Source organism: Macrosteles quadrilineatus, unplaced genomic scaffold (genome assembly GCF_028750875.1).
Source record: "Macrosteles quadrilineatus isolate MER2022 unplaced genomic scaffold, UCM_ALF_1.0 Scaffold_1__1_contigs__length_201487025, whole genome shotgun sequence".
Taxonomy (NCBI): domain Eukaryota; kingdom Metazoa; phylum Arthropoda; class Insecta; order Hemiptera; family Cicadellidae; genus Macrosteles; species Macrosteles quadrilineatus.
Genome location: NW_026542594.1, coordinates 183,775,124 through 183,793,527, shown reverse-complemented (window position 1 = coordinate 183,793,527; position 18,404 = coordinate 183,775,124). Strand labels below are relative to the sequence as shown.

The following is an 18,404-nucleotide window of genomic DNA, read 5'->3' as shown; positions in this document are numbered from 1 at the left end:
AAATAAAAATAAATAAAAAAATAAAGACATATAATTGTTCATTGATGGGCTGAATCTGGATATATTCTTCATCCTCGGGGTTTTATGGTCCTGACTTTCTTCGCTCTTCCATTCAAACATAGCTTATGGCTTAAGTTATGTTATTTAGGGATATACATGCAAATAAATTAAATTTTTTACAAAAGTACAAAGAAACGTTCTAGACTACTTCTTCAATATTGTACACATAACAGCTAATAGTAGCATAGATAAAAGTAATATATATAATATACTAGCTGTAACCCGCGGGCTTTGCCCCGTTTAACTTCTTAATTTTCAAGATTATCTCGTTCGCATGGCTCAATCACGTCCTGGTTGAAGTTTGTTCGCTACGCTCACTCACCTTTAGGTTGGAGCTCGTTCGCTACGCTCACTCACCTTTAGGTTGGAGCTCGTTCGCTACGCTCACTCACCTTTAGGTTGGAGCTCGTTCGCTGCGCTCACTTGCCTTCAGGTTAGCTCGTTCGCTACGCTTACTCGCCTCCAGGTTGAAGTTCGTTCGCTACGCTCACTCACCTTTTGGTTGCAAATTAGCTGTTGTCATAAATGTAAAAGAAATAATAGTGCTGCACCCTGTTGGTAATCCTTGTAACTTTAATGCTATTGAACATCATAGAACAGAACCAACTTGTTTAATTGAAACAGCTGTTAATATTCAATAATTCCATTTCTCATAAGGTTAACATGGGAAACTCCAGAGCCACTGGGGCGGAGCCCGAAAGGATTTTTGAAATAAGAATATGCCTATATGTTAACCGGGAATGTGAGCTATCATCATGCCAAATTTCAGCCCAATCCGACCAGTATTTTTCGCGTTCACTTGTCACAAACATACATCCATACATCCATACATCTAAACTTTCTCATTTATAATATTAGTAGGATTCAAAAATTCAGATTTCTGCACTTTAATGAAAAATGTCTCATCCCTGTGAAGGGGGCGGGGAAACCCCCCAGGGAAAAGCAGCCACCGGCAGTGGGCAGATTGTAATAGAGGACAAGTAGAACCTAAATCTAAACTGTATGGGATAAATACACGGGGAAACGGTCATTGATTGGACTATAGAGAGAACTGAAAGAATCACTATGGGTCGATATTTAGGGACAATACATTTGTTGCCAGATTTAAAATTGGGGATGTTGGGAAAATACCACTCAATGATAGGAGACAGTTCCAAAAAAATTGCCAAATGAGGAACAAGCGGAGGACTGCGATATTTACAAACTGACGGTAGAATACTGTCCAGGTCCAGCACCATTCTTTTGATAAAGCTGTTTCAGTTACTCTTCAAAGGCAGAAGCAGAAATGTGCCATTCTGGAAGGGTTTTGGAGTCAGTATACAGCAAGTTGGACGCTCAGAATCTGATTACTTGAAAACAAATGAAAAATAGTTGGCAAATAAATTACAAACAGCTGACTGTTCCTATGCAACTGTAGTCCCATATTTTACTCTATTGTTTGGAGTTGATGACTGGTTTCAAAGTTCCTTTACATCACAAAGAAGTAAGAAACAAAAGATACATTCAAGGGTACACTTAAGTGTTTCTAGCACCAGTCTCTGGTGTCTAGAGCAAATTTTATACGTCGTCCCCTTCCGTTCTCCTTCCCTCACGCCAGTAACTGCGCTCACGGGATAGGACCCTGTGTGTTACAAATATACGTGGGGATCGCCGTTTGGGTTCTTCCTTGCTCGTTACACGTACATTTCCAACCCACCACCATATCAGAGCTAAAAGGGCACGGTTGTCCCATAGGTTTGTATCTTACTTATCTGTGTTTACATGGCCCCAGAAGGTCTTGTGATTTGTCAACATGTAAGGATACAAGATGCCTTACGTGTTTAAAATCCGTCCATATATTTAGGATTCATTGAAGAGTTTATGGATGACTTTTTTGGGGATTGGAAGGAGCTTCAGTTGAGGGTAAACCATTTAGGAAATGGGGAAGGTTGGGTTGGTGCTAATGGGGGGTAGGTACTTTGAAGAGTTTCTTACGACGATACTGAAAAAGACCCCACAAAACTAAGTAAATCTACCGTCAACATTGTTTCCATCTACTTGAGGATAGTCCTTGTACGAAATCCAATTAAAGACAGCAACTATATAGCAGTTTTTTAGGTCAGGAATCCATTTTGATGTTCGTATTTCGGAGGCCCTCTATGACAAGATTCCAACTGAAAGGTGGATGATTGTCCTCTTCCGCAGACTATTGTTGTTAACAATAATAATACTGTAACAACTTTATTATGGAAATGAAATGTCTACTTTGTAATTACCCATATAGCTACTGAAAGTAGAGAGAGACATTATTGTATTTGGTTGGTAAGCAGCAGAGTATTTGATAATGAATTGTTTTATTTCTTTAATTAAATTTGTTAATTTGACGGTCTTCAGAAAAGGATTGCTTCAATATTATATTATGTTTATGTACAGCCTGAAAATTGCACCAACTCAGTGCCAAAACCATTTGCTGAAAATAATTTTAAGGATTGCCATAAAGCAATTATCTACACAACTTTTTTTAAAGAGGTTGGCGACCTTTTTTAACCTTGCATTTGCCCGTTCACATAGGCTACAGACCTGTGCATGGAACGTATTCAGCAAAGCAAGGGGTGAGCAGGTACAGTACGAAGGTTAATTGAGCTCATAAAAAGTAGTGACAGTGACCAGGATCCGAACCCATGACATCGCCTTGGGCCCGAAGTCCATGACGCTACCAACTGAGCCAGGGAATTTTACTTTAAAAAAATTTGTTTATTATTATATGGATTAATAAAGAGTACAATGGTTGGGTTGGAAAAGTTTGACTTAAAACATAGCCCTTATAAAATTAATCTAGAAGAATTCAGCCACTGGTGCATTATAATGGATCAAAATATTTTCAAAGAATTTCTTTTTGAAAGGATGTAACAAAATGGAAAACAATATATTTATTATTGGAATGTAACAGTTTATTAAATAGGTACAAAACAGCTTAATTAAAACTTTGTAAATTCTTATTGCTACTTACTTAATGACTAGAAATAGTTTAACTAGATTTATATAAATAAAAATACAATTTTAAAACACTTTCTAATAAGTCATAGAATGTTTGTGAGCCTGTGCACTGAAATCACAACAATCAAAACCTTAGGTACACCTATTTTTATACAAACTAGTGCACCTGTTGCTCGAATTCGAGTAATTGCAATGTATTACGGGCGTTATTTCAAAACGAATAACAGTCATAATTTCCGATGACTTAAAAGAGTCAACTCAAAGATAATGCAATCAATCACTCCACTCCAGTTATCGCTCTTGTGTGTAATGTGTTTACTATGAACATCTGTAATTAATACAAATTATTTGTCCATTTAAGTAAACAACATCTTTTATCCATAAGAAATACATTGGGATTTTGATGGCTTGTGGGGCAAACGCCGAGGATTTTATTACAGGAATTGGTGAAAGGGGGCGTCTACACAAACAATACTTAATTTTAACAAATCGTTTGTAAAAATCCGTCCATTATCCACGGAGGGGTAGTGTTTTGTAGGAATCACCTTCATGTGTATAAGGATTTTCTAGTTAAGATGATAATTCTTTGGAATCTTTTAACCCAAACAACATCACTAAACTGGAGTATTTGGAAAGAAAAAAAGTAACTAAACTTCACAGTTGCAGCAATTTGTACAATTCATGTGATGGTCAAAATAAGAGATTTCTGATGTTGATCCTACAAGTGACTTTAACATGACTTGCATCCATTATCTGACTTTTAAGAGATCAAAAATGTTAACTAAAATATTATCCTCAAAATTAACTGTAAAGAAAGAACCACAGATTGTCCTAAATTATCTTACTCCTACTATTTCAGCTGAGCAGAGCTTATAAATGCAGTTTTTGAGCACTGAAAATAGTTGCACACTAAACGGTAGTTTTAATGTTAAAATTACCTAAAATTAAGGGAGCCCAATATAAGTTCTCCATGGATGGCTCCATTTTAAAGTCATGAAATACAAATGATTGACAATGTAGCGGTCCTCAACTGTTCAAAATTAAATATAAACAGCACTGTAGCTGAACTACAATATCGGTTCGTAAATCCTGATGTTACATTTATAAGAGATCACTATTTTCGTAGTAAAGGATGAACTTAGACAACTAACTAACTACTCTCCTTGGTTGTTAGGCTGCAAACTATTTGGCACTCTTGACACATGTATTTACTAACTAAATCAACGGTATTAATACATTCATATCAAAACCTAAACAAATTACATTACTATCGTCTGTATGAAGGAACCTGTCTCTTGTTCCTCCGTCTATCTGGGAACCATAGGCCAGTCCCTAGATAGACAGAGGCTCAGGTGACAGGTTCCATCATACAAACTATATGATATGTTTTGATTAAAAATAATACAGAACTGTTGCTGAATACATAGAGGTTATAAAATAATGGGTCTTTATAATCCCAAGAACCAAATATAAAAACTGATTTAAAACACTAAAACTAATTACTTTGGCAGTCCATTCTCTTCTCTTTTGGCAATATGTATGGTATTTACAAAAATACAGTTTTTTTGGGTAGGGATTTATTTTCAAGACAATAAATTATTGGTATTTGTAAATTGTACCTACAGCATAGTAACTATGAGGATTGTCCATTGATAAAGGTCTCCAATGCTTTTTCACATAGTAAATTTAAATTTATTACAAAACAAATTACATATTCTGCAATCTTGGGGTTTCCCTACAAAGGAATATAGCCTCTATCATGTTAATGCATTTTTAGAGTCTCTTTAGAAACTTTGTAATCCCCACTTGATACAACTCTTCCGCCGACTTGTGCAGAAATTAATCAACTTATGTCAACTAATTTCTCAACTTATTTCTAAGTATTGTCTTAGAAAGAATTCTTGTATTGCCAATTGCCAATTGTTGGAATGGATAAAAACAAAATTACAAAAGTTTACAGAATGTTGGTAGCACTGTTAGCCATGACTGAGAGAATGTAGACAGCACCTCCTGTAGTGATTGTGAATGTGAGAATAGTGACTAGGATGTAATGTTGGAGATTGCCTACAGGTACCTGCATGTAAAGATTCTCTGCGTTCTGTAAACAAAAACATTATTCAGGCCTACATTATCCAACCAACAGGCCCACTTTTATAAACGGGACTGGGCATATGCCCAGGGGCGCCGTCCAACTACCGCCCGCCCCCACTAGGGAAAAAGGCGGGGCACTGCTTTTGACTTTGTCCAGGGCTCCACTGACCCTTAACACGGCCCTGCCAACAAGAAGATAATTAACTAAAGCCATGTTATACTAGCGCTAATGCCGTGCTTGAATGACGTGATAGCAACGGTTCATTGGGACAATGGTACATCCATAGTGCAGGTTATACGGGCGACAATGTCGTCAGCAAATCATCGTTTAGCCGGGTCTGAGCTTTAGTAGTGCAACCTGTTGCGCTAATAACACGGCAGACAACATGCTAAGTGGGACCAGTTTATAAACAGTGTTGTCGAAGAGCAGCTGATGAGATCGTCCCTTACATTTCGAGAAATTGTAGATTGTTTCTAATAATTTTTGAACGAGAAGGTCAGGCAACCTGTGCTGGACTACTTCTGATAAGGTTATTGAAGAAAAACACATTTGAATAAACAGTTCTAAGCGTCTTAGGCATGTTTTTGGAATGAGAATCACTAAAAGTGTTTCCAAAATTTGTAGAATTCCTAAACAACCTGACTGGTTGGTGTCCACCGCGGAAATAAGTGAATGACGAGACGACAACCCACTGTCAGAGCAGTGTATAACAGGGGTATGAACCAACAATGCGCTCCTGCTTTGTTTGTAGTGTCATGTATAGCCTGTTTCCTGCGACAAATGCGGGGTGGCATTAGCGCTCACATAACATGGCATGGCCCTGTCATATGTGATATCCTGTTTTGTATTTAATTAAGATTTGTTACCCTGAGTATTTCTACTAAAATAATAGTAACAAAACTGATGAATTTGAACACCTGTTTGAAGAAGGGTAGGCCTACGTGATAAGGTTTTTTATAAGTTTACTTTTCTTAGCCAACAGGCTACTTTTAGAGCTTTAGTTGAAAACTTTGCTTGTTGAATCCATCTGAATTGACTTCTAAAAGAATAACACCTCTAAGAGTTCTGATTTTCAATTTAAGAAGTCAACTTAAATAACTGTTTAGAAGGCCTACTGCTAAAACAGCTACAAAACACTTACAGTTTTGTATGGAAGCTGCGTCCATGTACAGATCTCTTCACTGCAAGCGTAACATGGCAGAGAGAAAGTGTTTAGCTCTGGACAGTTTAGTGGACCAGCACACCTAGAAACAAATTTTGAACTGTTAAATTAATTATTTTTAGTGAACCCTTTTCTCTGTTTAACATTGGGCACATACATACAGTAAGTGTTTGATATCATAGTATCATAAATACCTGATATAATGTAATTAGTTATCATATAAGTATTTCTTGTAATTAGTTTAGCCTAGTACTCTTTGTATCCATGCTTTAGAGGCCTATGTGCACACTTCCGGCTAGACTCCAGAACAGATTATAGCAACCCTTGTTGTATTAAATGTTAATCCAATTAAATATGATTATTAAACTAATATAGAGTTTTATTTATGTCGCCTGCACACTAAACATGGTGTCAGGTGTTAAATTAGTAGTTCTAAAGTACAATCGAAGATTAGCTGAAGCTAGTTAGAAGAATAACCTCACTGAAGAGAGGCACCTCGTTGAAGAGAGGTTAGGAACTGATTGAATAGAATAGAAACTGAAGTTTCAGAAACCCATGAAGAATGGAATAATTTTTCCGACCACCACCTCCACTTCAATTCTGTGGAAACGTATCAGAAAACTGGAGGAAATTCAAACAAAGGTTTGAACTCTTCATGACAGCGACAGGGAAGTCAAACAAGGACGGCAAAACCAAGGTAGCAATCCTGCTTAACCTTATTGGCGAAGAAGCCATTGAAGTATTTAACACATTCAAGCTCAATACTAGTGACTCAGAGAACCTTGAAACAGTATTAAGCAAATTCGAAGAATATTGTCAACCAATCAAAAATGTTATCTTCGAACGATACAAGTTTTTTAACATCGTTTAAAAGGAAGGTCAATCATTCGACTCGTTCTTGACCGAACTTCAGACTGCAGCCTCTACATGCGAATTCAAGGAGGAAGAATCTCTCATCAGAGACAGGATCGTATTAGGAATCACCGACAAGAATCTCCAAGAGCGCATGCTTCGTGAACCAGATCTCACATTGAAAAAGGCAGTGGAGTTTTGCAGAGCCGCCGAAGTTAGCAGGCAACAAGTATCTGCTCTTTAAGGAAGACAAAGTGTCGTGAGTGCTGTGAATCTTAAAAAATCCAGTGATAAACAAGTGGGGAAAGTGCCACAAAGTGTACAAAATAAGTCTGTAGGCCTAAATGGTAGCTTCCTGTGTAAAAAGTGTGGGTATACACATCAACCTAGGACATGTCCAGCCTATAACAAGGTATGTGCCAGTTGTAAACAAAAGAATCTTTTTGCTAAATGTTGTCCTATTAATAAGAATAGTTCTAGGCCAAAACAAGTTAAAAGGCCCAATGTTTATGAGATTTCGCAGGCTGACCCACATAATGTAGTTGAGTCAGAAGAGTTAGGCTATGATGATTACTATGAAGCAGAACCTAACCTATATAGAGCTAGGCCTAGTTCCACTCCCTCTACTAACTTGTATATAAACTGTCTCGACAAGACAAATGGAGAAAAACCGTTGTGCTGGTATGAAACACTGTTGCTAGGTAGGCAAAGAATTAAATTTAAGTTAGATACGGGAGCAGAGACTAGCGTACTACCTCTTAGAATTTATAATCAGTTTGATAGAGCCCAAAGACCGCCCTTGCGTGAGACCAATACTGTATTGTTATCGTTTGGTAATCAAACTCCTATAAGGCCTATAGGTACAGTAACAATGAATTGTTCCTCCCGCAACCTACAAAATGTTTGTGTCGAGTACACAGTAGACGATGTAATATCCACCCCGTTATTAGGTTTGAAAGATTGTCTAGACCTTAAACTAGTAGCGAAAGTGGGAATTAATTATATATCTGAACATGTTAATAAAGAAGATGTGGTTACAAAACACTTGGATGTATTTACGGGTTTAGGTAAATTTCCTGGTGAAATCAATATTGAGCTTAGTGAAAATGCTACACCCAAAGTTCACCCACCTAGGCGCGTTCCCCTTAGCCTATATGCTAAGCTTAAAGACACATTAGATGAGTTGAGAAATGAAGGTATCATTGCAGAGGTCAATCGACCAACTGATTGGGTGCAAAGCCTAGTAATAGTAGAAAAACCGGATAAAACCTTAAGGTTATGTCTCGATTGTAAGGAACTTAATGTTAGTATTAAGAAAGAACCTTTTCTAATTCCTAAGCCTGAGGAAATTATGGCTAGACTTAGTGGTAAAACCGTATTTAGCGTTAGATATGAAACAAGGATTCTGGCATTGTGAACTAAATGAAGCTAGCTCGTACCTTTGCACCTTTAACACACCTTTTGGTAGGTACAGATTTAAAAGACTCCCTTTTGGTATTTGTTCCACCCCTGAGATTTTTCAGAAAATAAATTTTGATGTGTTTGGCGACATAGAGGGTTGCGAAATTTACTTTGATGATTTAATCATAGCTGGTTCTAATGAACGAGAACAAGATGTTATCCTTAACCAAGTTCTTCAGAAAGCAAAAGACTATAATGTTAAGTTCAACAAAGACAAGTTTCAGTTTAGGGTAAACTCAGTAAACTTTGTAGGTAAAGTAGTTTCTAAAGAGGGCATTAAACCTGATCCAACTCATGTAAAAGCAATCAAAGAACTGGAAAAACCCACTGACAAGAAAGCTTTAATGCGTTTACTAAGGGATGTCCAAATATCTGTCTCAATATATCCCTAATTTGTCTAAGTTAACCTCCTCTTTGCGCTACCTTACTAGGAAGAATGTAGATTGGAATTGGTCTAACGAACATGACCAAGCCTTTAACGATCTAAAAGCTAAGTTGACCGAAGCACCAGTCTTAGGTATTTTTGACAGTTCTAAGCCCCTTTTGTTGCAGTGTGACGCCAGTAAAGATGGCCTTGGTATTTGTCTTTTTCAAGAAGGGCACCCCATATCGTATGGCTCCAGAAGTCTGACCGAAACTGATCAGAGATATGCCCAGATTGAAAAGGAGCTTTTAGCTATTACTTTTGGGCTAGAACGGTTCCATCAGCTGACTTATGGTAGGCTTGTTCACGTTCAAACTGACCATAAACCTCTTGTAAATAAAGACCTATCCAAAGTTTCAGCTAGGTTACAACGATTACTACTTAAGTTATTGAAGTATCAAATAAAAGTAGAATACATCCCAGGGAAAAATATGTTCATGGCTGACACTCTATCTAGAGCATACTTAAAAGACACTGTGAAAGATGACCCCGAACTGTCTTTTATTGTTCATTCTTTGAGTAAACACTTACCCATAACACCAGCTAAAAAAGATAAGTTTAAAGTAGAAACTGAAAAAGATTGTGACCTGTCAAAGTTAAAACAGTTTTATTTTAATGGTTGGCCTACTGCCAAAAATAAGTGTCCATCTAATGTTAAGTTCTATTACAACTTACAAGATAGAATTACAGTACAAGACGACCTGGTTTTTTTAGATGATAAGCTTATAATAGTACCGTCATCCCTCAGAAATGATATGTTATCACTAATCCATGAAAGCCATCTAGGCATTGAAAAGTGTAAATCAAGAGCTAGGGAAATCTTATACTGGCCGGGAATGTCAAAACAAATACATGAAACCGTTCTTAAGTGTAAAGTTTGCGAAAGATTTCGTAAATCTAATACCAAACAACCTATGTTAAGTCATCCATTTCCTGACAGACCATGGCAAAAATTAGCTGCGGATATTTTTCAATTTGGCCCTAATGACTACTTAGTAATTACTGATTATTAAAGTAGATGGCTAGAGTTTGTAACTTTGAATGGGAAAACAGCAGGTCATGTAATTCAAAAATTAAAATCAATCTTTGCTAGGTTTGGAATCCCAAACACTTTAATTGCAGACAATATGCCCTTTAATAGTATTGAATTCAGGAATTTTGCATCAGATTATGATTTTAATGTAATAACATCTAGTCCGCATTATCCCAAATCCAACGGACTTGCCGAAAAGTCTGTTTCTATAGCCAAAAACATGTTAAGAAGAGCTTACGAGTGCAACACAGATGTTTATGTATCACTAATGGAATACAGAAACACCCCCTTGAAAGATATTGGCTTATCACCAGCTCAACTTATGCTAAGTAGAAGGATTAAGACCAAAATCCCTTGTGTAGACAGCCAACTTAAGCCTAAGAATTTTGATGTAAATGTTAAGGCAAAATTAACAGCTAAGCGTAGTAACTGTAAGTCATGGTACGATAAAAATTGTAAACCATTGCCTAACTTAGAGCCAAATGAATCAGTTTTAGTTCAGAAGGGTAAAACATGGGAACCGGGACAGATAGTAAGATCTTATATTACACCCAGGTCATTCATAGTAAAACAGAATGACGGGAGGGAAATCAGGAGAAACAGGATACATTTAAGGAAGTCCCTAAATCAAAACCCAACGTTTGTTAAACAAAACTCCTACATAATCCAATCAAACAACCAGAGACTCAAACCCAACATAGACCTACTCCTACTCCTGAAACTCAAGTTCACAACCAAACCCAATCTGACTTCAGCCCCAACCATGCTCCATCCTTTGGTACCATCCAACCTACACCTATCTCACTCCCAACGTTTAGGTATGGTAGACTGATCAAAAGACCTCAAAGATTAGACTTGTAAACAGGCTATAAGAAACAACTGTTAGATCTTGAGTTAACCTAATAAAAGCCATTCTCGTTAGTAAAAAAAAAGGAGATGTTTGATATCATAGTATCATAAATACCTGATATAATGTATTTAGTTATCATATAAGTATTTCTTGTAATTAGTTTAGCCTAGTACTCTTTGTATCCATGCTTTAGAGGCCTATGTTAATCCAATTAAATATGATTATTAAACTAATAAAGAGTTTTATTTATGTCACCTGCACACTAAACAGTAAGTGGAAATAGCACTTTATTTATTAAAAGTACACAATTTCCACTTGAGAACTAGCTGAGTGTCATACATTTTGAGAGCGGCAATGACAGTTTGTGCTCATAATACACATAAGATTTTTCATACCACCAATTTGACTTAAGCTGGCTTGAGTCCATAAATCACTAATTTTCTGAGCCAGGTGATGGCCGAGTTATCCAGACTGCCGGGTTATTGAGTGCCGAGTTTGCGGGACTCTACTGTATCAGGTTTGATCGTTGTCCTTGATGGTTTTTAGAAATAACCCTTATCAGTTTGGCAATTTCTTAATCACACTACAATCCGTACGCTTTATTTCCCCATATCGGTAAGGCTACTAATTAGAACGTTTAACGACTGCAGCTGGCCTACACTGTGCAAAATAACACAATCAACATGAAATCTTTATGACCATCTCCAAACTCCAGCAACCCATTAGGCATTAAACACATGTTCTACGTCACACTCTTTTCTTATTTTATATCCTCCAACTAGCAATAAGTTATAGGTCTACCTATTCCCTTAAAACCTAAGCACATTACACCATCGATTTTCCCTAACATTGTTTTAGGCTACTATGACGAAACTTGACGTTTCATTGGAAGTGGGAATTGGCAAGAGTAGTGGATGAAGTAAGGAACACAGTGCTAGTTTGAGATTTGATCTAACTTAGCGAGCTTTGCTGCAACAGAAGGTCAGTAGTAGAATCTATTGGGTTGATAAGACATTTCTTCATGAAAGCAAAAACAAACCTTATTAGCACGTCTGGACTGCCCATACTAATGGTCTGGTAGCCACCGTCATCGCTGGGTGCATGGTAGCGTGCGTGGACAGGTAGAGACAGTCTAGCAGACAGTAAGTTCTCTGCCCTCTCCAGGCCAGAATACACCATAACAGAGATGGGCGCAGAGGCTGGCTCTGGGGCCTCCGTGTCTACGCTGGAGTTGGCACAGGCTTGTACCTAGCACATGACACTATAGGTTATACTTGCAAACAGATTCTTTGACCATTCTTACGTCTTTATGTACCATCTTAAATTCAACTATTTATAAGAACAAGTAAGATTATTTTAAATATGACGTTCCTGAAACAATGTAAGTAGTGAAAATAGGCCTAACCTTGAGCTTATAAAGTTCATTTTTTATGGGGAATATTAGAATGTTTTAAAATTGTTAAATTAAATTTAGTTGTAAGTATCTAAGTTTAGTTACATATTTAGTTTGACTCTCCCTCCAGACCACTCGCTAAGTTGTGGACTGTCTCCTTTTTCTATGTTCTTTCTGTTGTTTTTTATTATATGTCTTTACAATATTAACTGAGCTGTTTAGTTTAATTTTTTTTTTTTTTCTTAAAGATCCCATTTTAGCCCAGTCACTTTAGGTAAGAACCTAGACATGAAAGATGTAAAGCTGATTTTTTGCATGGTGATAGTATATAATAGGAAGGGTGTTTTATGAAAGTTCCCCGAATTTCCCCCCCTTGCTTCCCCTTAAACCCCCCCTCCCCCCCAAACACCAGTTTTAAAGTGTAGTGTTTTACTAATTCACCTATATCTTTTTATGTAAAAGAGCTATCAGCATAATTGTTTTTTCTTTGAACTCCCCGTTAAATTTACTTTAATAAAATAACCTCACATGTAGCATTATCTCTATTGGGTGAGGTTTTATATGTGATACAAAATAAATATTATTTTATTTAAAACATGAAGTTGTAGATTAGGCCAAACGTCGGTTTTGCAGTAGGTAGTACGTCATTGTAACAAAACTTTTTACCTATTTTATGAACTTTCCAAAAATGTGTAACAATATATTAATTTAAATTGTTACCGAATGAAGCCATTTAAATCCATGCTTCAAACAGCCATAAAGCGCACTTAGCCCGTCATTCAAACTTGTCCAGTAAATATTACTATCTATTTTCTATACATAATTCAGTTTTTAAAATATATGTACAAATAAATCTAGAGTTCTACTGGACCGATTTTATTAATTATTGTGTCGTTGGAAGGCAGATTTGCAAATAATTATGAATGTTTGTTTTTGTTATGATTTATGGTGAAAAATAAAAATTGCTTTCCATAATAAATACATTGAAAACTGTGTTTTTCACACTTTTTTGGGTGCGACTTTTGGCTGCTTATTTTGAGTATTTTCAAGAAGTGCATGGTACCAATTTGTAGGAAATTTTATTTTCTTTCAGAATATCACCTTCCACTCTGGTCGATTTCCTCACCATTTAAAAGTTATTTGAAAAAAACCTAAGCAAACTCTAAATTTATAGTAATGATGAAATACTGAGTAAGGGATATTTTTGTTAAACTTTTTAAAACTAAATCGAGACTCCTACTGGACCGATTTTGTTACTTAATGGGTCATTGGAAAATCTAACTCATGTAGAATTGCAAATAATTATATCAGTGTGATTTTATCAAATATGTGTGGTGAAAAAGTTAAAATTTATTAAAACTGCTTTTTCAAGTTTCTGTTTACAAGTTTCTATTTGTAGCCAGCTTTTGGCTGCCTTTATTAAGTATTTAAAAAAAATGCATAGTAGTTATTTGTAGTAAATTTTATTCTCTTTCAGAATATCACATCCACTTTGGGCGACTTTCCCTCCATTTAAAAGTTATTGGCAATAAGCTAAGTGATCTCCAAATTTTAAGTGGTGAGAAAATACTAACTTAGATATATTTTTGTTAAAATTTGTACAACTAAATTGATTGTATAAAGCATTGATTGTATAAATTCACTCCCACCCTTCATTGACGAAGGAACTGATGATGATGAGGAAAAAGAAAGTTGATATATACTGTATCTGATAGTTTATGCCATACTTACTTTAAGTGTTTTTTTTAAACTGTAATTAAATAAACTTGTTGAACATATACAGGGTGATTGGTACTCAGTGTGACAAATTTTTTTTTATGTAAGTACAAAGTAAATGAAGTTTGATGATGCATATAAAAGGTTCCAAGTCTAAAAATTAGATTCCCAAAAAAATATTCTACGTTAAAAAAATATGTTTTTAAACTTAATACAACAATTTCTCAATTACCTGTATATGGGTTTGAGTAGATAATGTCATTTTCGTGTTCTACTTTAAATTTTGAATAAGAATAACAGAAAATTACGGAGAATCAGTTGTAAAAACCCAATTGTAAATAGATTCAAAGATAAAAATTAAGATTTATTATAAAAATATAAAAAAACATGGGTCTGTTGCATTTTTTCACACCCTGTATACAAGAAAGTGTACGAATATGTTAAAAGCTGGGCCATTTTATAAGCTTTCCAACCATATATATAAGCTTATAAAATGGCGCAGTTTTTACCATATTCGGACACTTTCTTGTATACAGGGTGTGAACAAATGAAATTTACCAATGTTTTTTTTACATTTTTATCAAACATCTTAATTTTTATCTTTGAATCTATTTACAATGGAGTTTTTACAACTGATCCCCCGTAATTTTACATTATTCTTATTCAAAATTTAATGTAGAACACGAAAATGACATTATCTACTCAAATCCATTTACAAGTAATTGATAAATAGCTGTATTAAGTTTTAAACATAGTTATTTTTGAAAAACACGAAATAATTCTTGGGGAAGCTAATTTTTAGACTTGGAACCTTTTATGTGCATCATCACACTGTATTTACTTTGTACTTACACCAAAAAATGTTTTGTCACACTGAGTACCAATCACCCTGTATTTGCCTTTTCTTGTAACTACCGATTACTTCATTTTCAATCCTTGTGAATACTTATTTTCTTACTATTTTTTAAATTAAGTGTTCTTAATTAAGAACAAATTAAAGAGCAAATTTGCTTGTTAAACATTCTCACAGGGTGCGCAAACAATAAATAAACAAAAAGTAATCATTTAGTAATATTTACTGGACGATTTGGAATGATGCGCTAAGTGAGCTATGTGGCTGTTTGAAGCATAGCTTTAAATGGCTACATTCGGTAACAACTTAAATTAAAATATATATTGTTATACTTTTTTGGAAAGCTCATAAAACAGGTAAAAAGTTTTGTTTCAAACACATTGACGTACGACCTACTGCAAAACCAGGGTTTGACATAATCTACAATTTAATTTTAAAAAATAAATATTTTTTGTTATATCACAGATATAAGCCCACCCAATAGAGATAATGCTATATGTAAGGTTATTTTATTAAAGTAAACTTAACGAGGAGTTCAAAGAAAAAAACAGTTATGCTGATAGCTTGTTTATATCAAAAGATATAGGTGATTTAGTAAAGCACTACACGTTCAACCTGGTGTTTGGTGGGAGGGGGGGGTTTAAGGGGAAGCAAGGGGGGGAAATTCGGGGAACTTTCAGAAAACACCCTTCCTATCATACACTATCACCATGCAAAAAATCAGCTTTAGGCCTACATCTTCCATGTCTTTGTTGGCCTTGATTTTTAACTAAAGTTACTGGGCTATTTACCGGATCCAGTGAACCGGGTAAAAAACTAAGATATTCCTAAGTAGGTATTGAAGGTATTAAAGTTACAGAACATTAATTCATTAGTAAACTTAACAATAACATAGGCTATGTTTAAACTGAACCTTTAAATTCATACAATTTGAATTCAACAATTTCAGATTCAAAGACGGAGTTTAAAATTAATTTGTTTTTAACAAGATTTTTCCTAACCTCCACCAGCTTAGAAGCACACAAATAAAAAAAAAATTGAAAATTCAATACTGTACAGTGTAACCCCTTGTATCCCACCTCGGCAAAACCGACTTTATGTTTGAAAACTAAACATATTTAAGTTAGTCTATATAGAAGCGTGCAAGCAGTTTGATTTTTGAGCTTAGAGAGAGCGATAAAAATCTTAAACAAATTACTCTGTAAAACCTTCAAATTAAATCACAGATAAGTTTTAGGCCTAAGTTACTGCATTATTTAGCAGGACATTCAAAAATTAGATAGCTTAGAGAGAATTTGTGAAAAGTGCCAGATGAGTCAGTGGACGAGACTTCAAAAACTAAGGTAGTTTTTAATTAAAACTACTGCTTAAAAGGAGCTCTCCAAAACCAGAAAAGTTCTCCTCACATAAGAGACCCATTCTTATTTCCTCCCTAGATATTTGGATGTAAAGCCTAATGGACAGTAGGCTTGGTAACACGATTACTAGAAAAATACCGGTATGGATCATAAACATAAACAAAATGACGTTGTTGGCCCGAATCCTATACTAATACTTAGCATTGAACATATGATTTGGCAGTTCCATTTAAGCAATGATAGATAATGTTTATTTTCGGGCCAAAAACGTCATTTGTTTATGTTTATGATCCATACCGGTATTTTTCTAGTATTCGTGCTTGGTAATGGCATTGTCAGATACCTAAAAATCATTAAAGCCACATAGTGGGTAGACTTCCGTATCTGTTGGCACAAACAACCGAATGAAAATATCGATTATTCGATTGTTTCATTCGATAAGTATGAAGTATGAAACATTCAACATTGATATTGAGTATGAGGTATGAAGTATGAAGTTTGATAAGTAAGTGAAGTATGGTTTTGTTTTATGTGGAAATAAACATATTTCATTCATTCATTCATTCATTCGATATATTTTTTGGTTAGGTAGGTTAGGTTAACTCATAGATGTATAATAACTCTACTGGATAGCGCGCTGAGTAGTAGAAAAACGGTCCGTGCCCGCCAATCGAATTGGCAGGATACCGAGGCGGGCGGGCCGAATGAACCTCTCTGTTTTACACAAACATACATTCACTCAACCTGCTCTCCTACATTTATTTGTTACTTAGCATAAAAATTTCAAATTGATATATTATTTTTCTGGAAAAACCAGTGCTTATTACTAGGGATGGACGGGTCAAAAAAACAAAACTTAACATAGCAATACATGGCAAGAGCGGGCGTAACGCTCGGCACTAGGGTGAGTCATGCCTTTATCCCTACTCCTGGCGGACAGATCGAGGTAGCGACGGACTGTTTTTCGAGCCCTACTTCAAACTGAGCGCGCAATCCAGGGAGTTATTATACATCGATGGGTTAACCTTACCTAACTAACCAAACAATAAGTATCAAATAATCGATATATCGATTGATATTTTCATTCGGTTGTTTGTACCAACAGATACGAAAGTATACCCCAAATAGTAAATACTCGCACACAGACATACAGAAGTAGCCTATATAACTTTACAGCTGGGTGGTACCTAATATTCATACATAGGCCTACCGGTATACATTAAATTACACTAGGTACCTGTCCTAGACGAGCTAAGTCATCCAGTTGATCCGGACTAACATACATCCCTGCAGGCAATGTCTCTCTCAGCGCTAGAGAGCAATGTTGTCTCTGGATGATTCCGTAGCCTCCCATCAGCTCAACAAGTGAGTGAATCTCTCTGCAACAAAGCAGTTTAAAATACCAAAATTTCGACAAAAATAACAAATATAAATTTAGTTACCTAGTGATATACAAAACAGTATCCAGAGATTCAAAACGATTTAAAAGAGATTTCTGTTTCTTGATTTGCAGTAAAAAAACAGTAATTTAGTGGCTAGAAATAAGTTAATTATTTGTTGATCGGTCCCCAGAAGAAGACATTTTAGTTTATGTTAAAAATCAAAATACTTAAAATCAGATAGGCCTAGACCTAACCTTAAAGTTAGTTAAGCAAGGTTTTGAGTCTAGAGAAACTTAGTAAGTTACCAACCTGTGAAATCCATCATTTTCAAGCTGGCGAAGAACGGTAACATGAAAATCACAAAGATCATTATTTTTCCGACCTTCACAAAGGCCTACTGTATTTAAAAGGGCTAAGCAAGAACTACAAACAATCAAGAACAGTCCAGGAGACATAGTATATGCCTAGGCCTATGTCTGGATTGGGTAGGAATGTGATCGAACTAAGTGTCATACAATAATTTACTTCTTCTCCATGTAGGCCTATGTAATTTGTTTTAAGTTGAACAAACGAACACGTTTAACATTTACTGAAAACATACCAACATACCGTAACTTAACCTTTAAGGTATGGCTCCTGGTCCTGGACCTGGACCCTGCCTGGACTGAAAGTTAAAAAATAAAGGTAAACAAACAAACCAATACCAACCAAACCGCTTGACAGACAGGACGAGGACCGACAGACGACAGACAGACAACACAAAAAAAGGATCAAAGAAACCACGGCCGCCTT

The 18,404-nt window shown here is 35.7% G+C and overlaps 1 protein-coding gene across 1 annotated transcript; it reads right to left on the bottom strand.

The window, feature by feature from the left end:
• Positions 1 to 4,700: 4,700 nt before the first annotated feature.
• On the bottom strand, positions 4,701 to 18,211 carry LOC128983316 (phosphatidylinositol-glycan biosynthesis class X protein). Its single transcript, XM_054402561.1, has 5 exons — positions 17,922 to 18,211; positions 17,468 to 17,609; positions 11,950 to 12,158; positions 6,270 to 6,372; positions 4,701 to 5,134 (listed from the first exon to the last, which is right to left on the bottom strand). Exons 1-5 carry the CDS (start codon positions 18,065 to 18,067, stop codon positions 4,991 to 4,993), a joined length of 744 nt encoding a protein of 247 aa, XP_054258536.1. The 5' UTR covers positions 18,068 to 18,211; the 3' UTR covers positions 4,701 to 4,990.
• Positions 18,212 to 18,404: the final 193 nt, after the last annotated feature.

Coding starts and splice junctions, on each gene's coding strand:
- LOC128983316 (XM_054402561.1), bottom strand. CDS start 18,067: ATGTCTCCTGGACTGTTCTTGATTGTTTGTAGTTCTTGCTTAGCCCTT. Junction 17,610..17,921: donor GAAAATGATGGATTTCACAG/GTTGGTAACTTA, acceptor GCTTTGTTGCAG/AGAGATTCACTCACTTGTTG. Junction 6,373..11,949: donor AGTCCAGACGTGCTAATAAG/GTTTGTTTTTGC, acceptor ATTTGTTTCTAG/GTGTGCTGGTCCACTAAACT.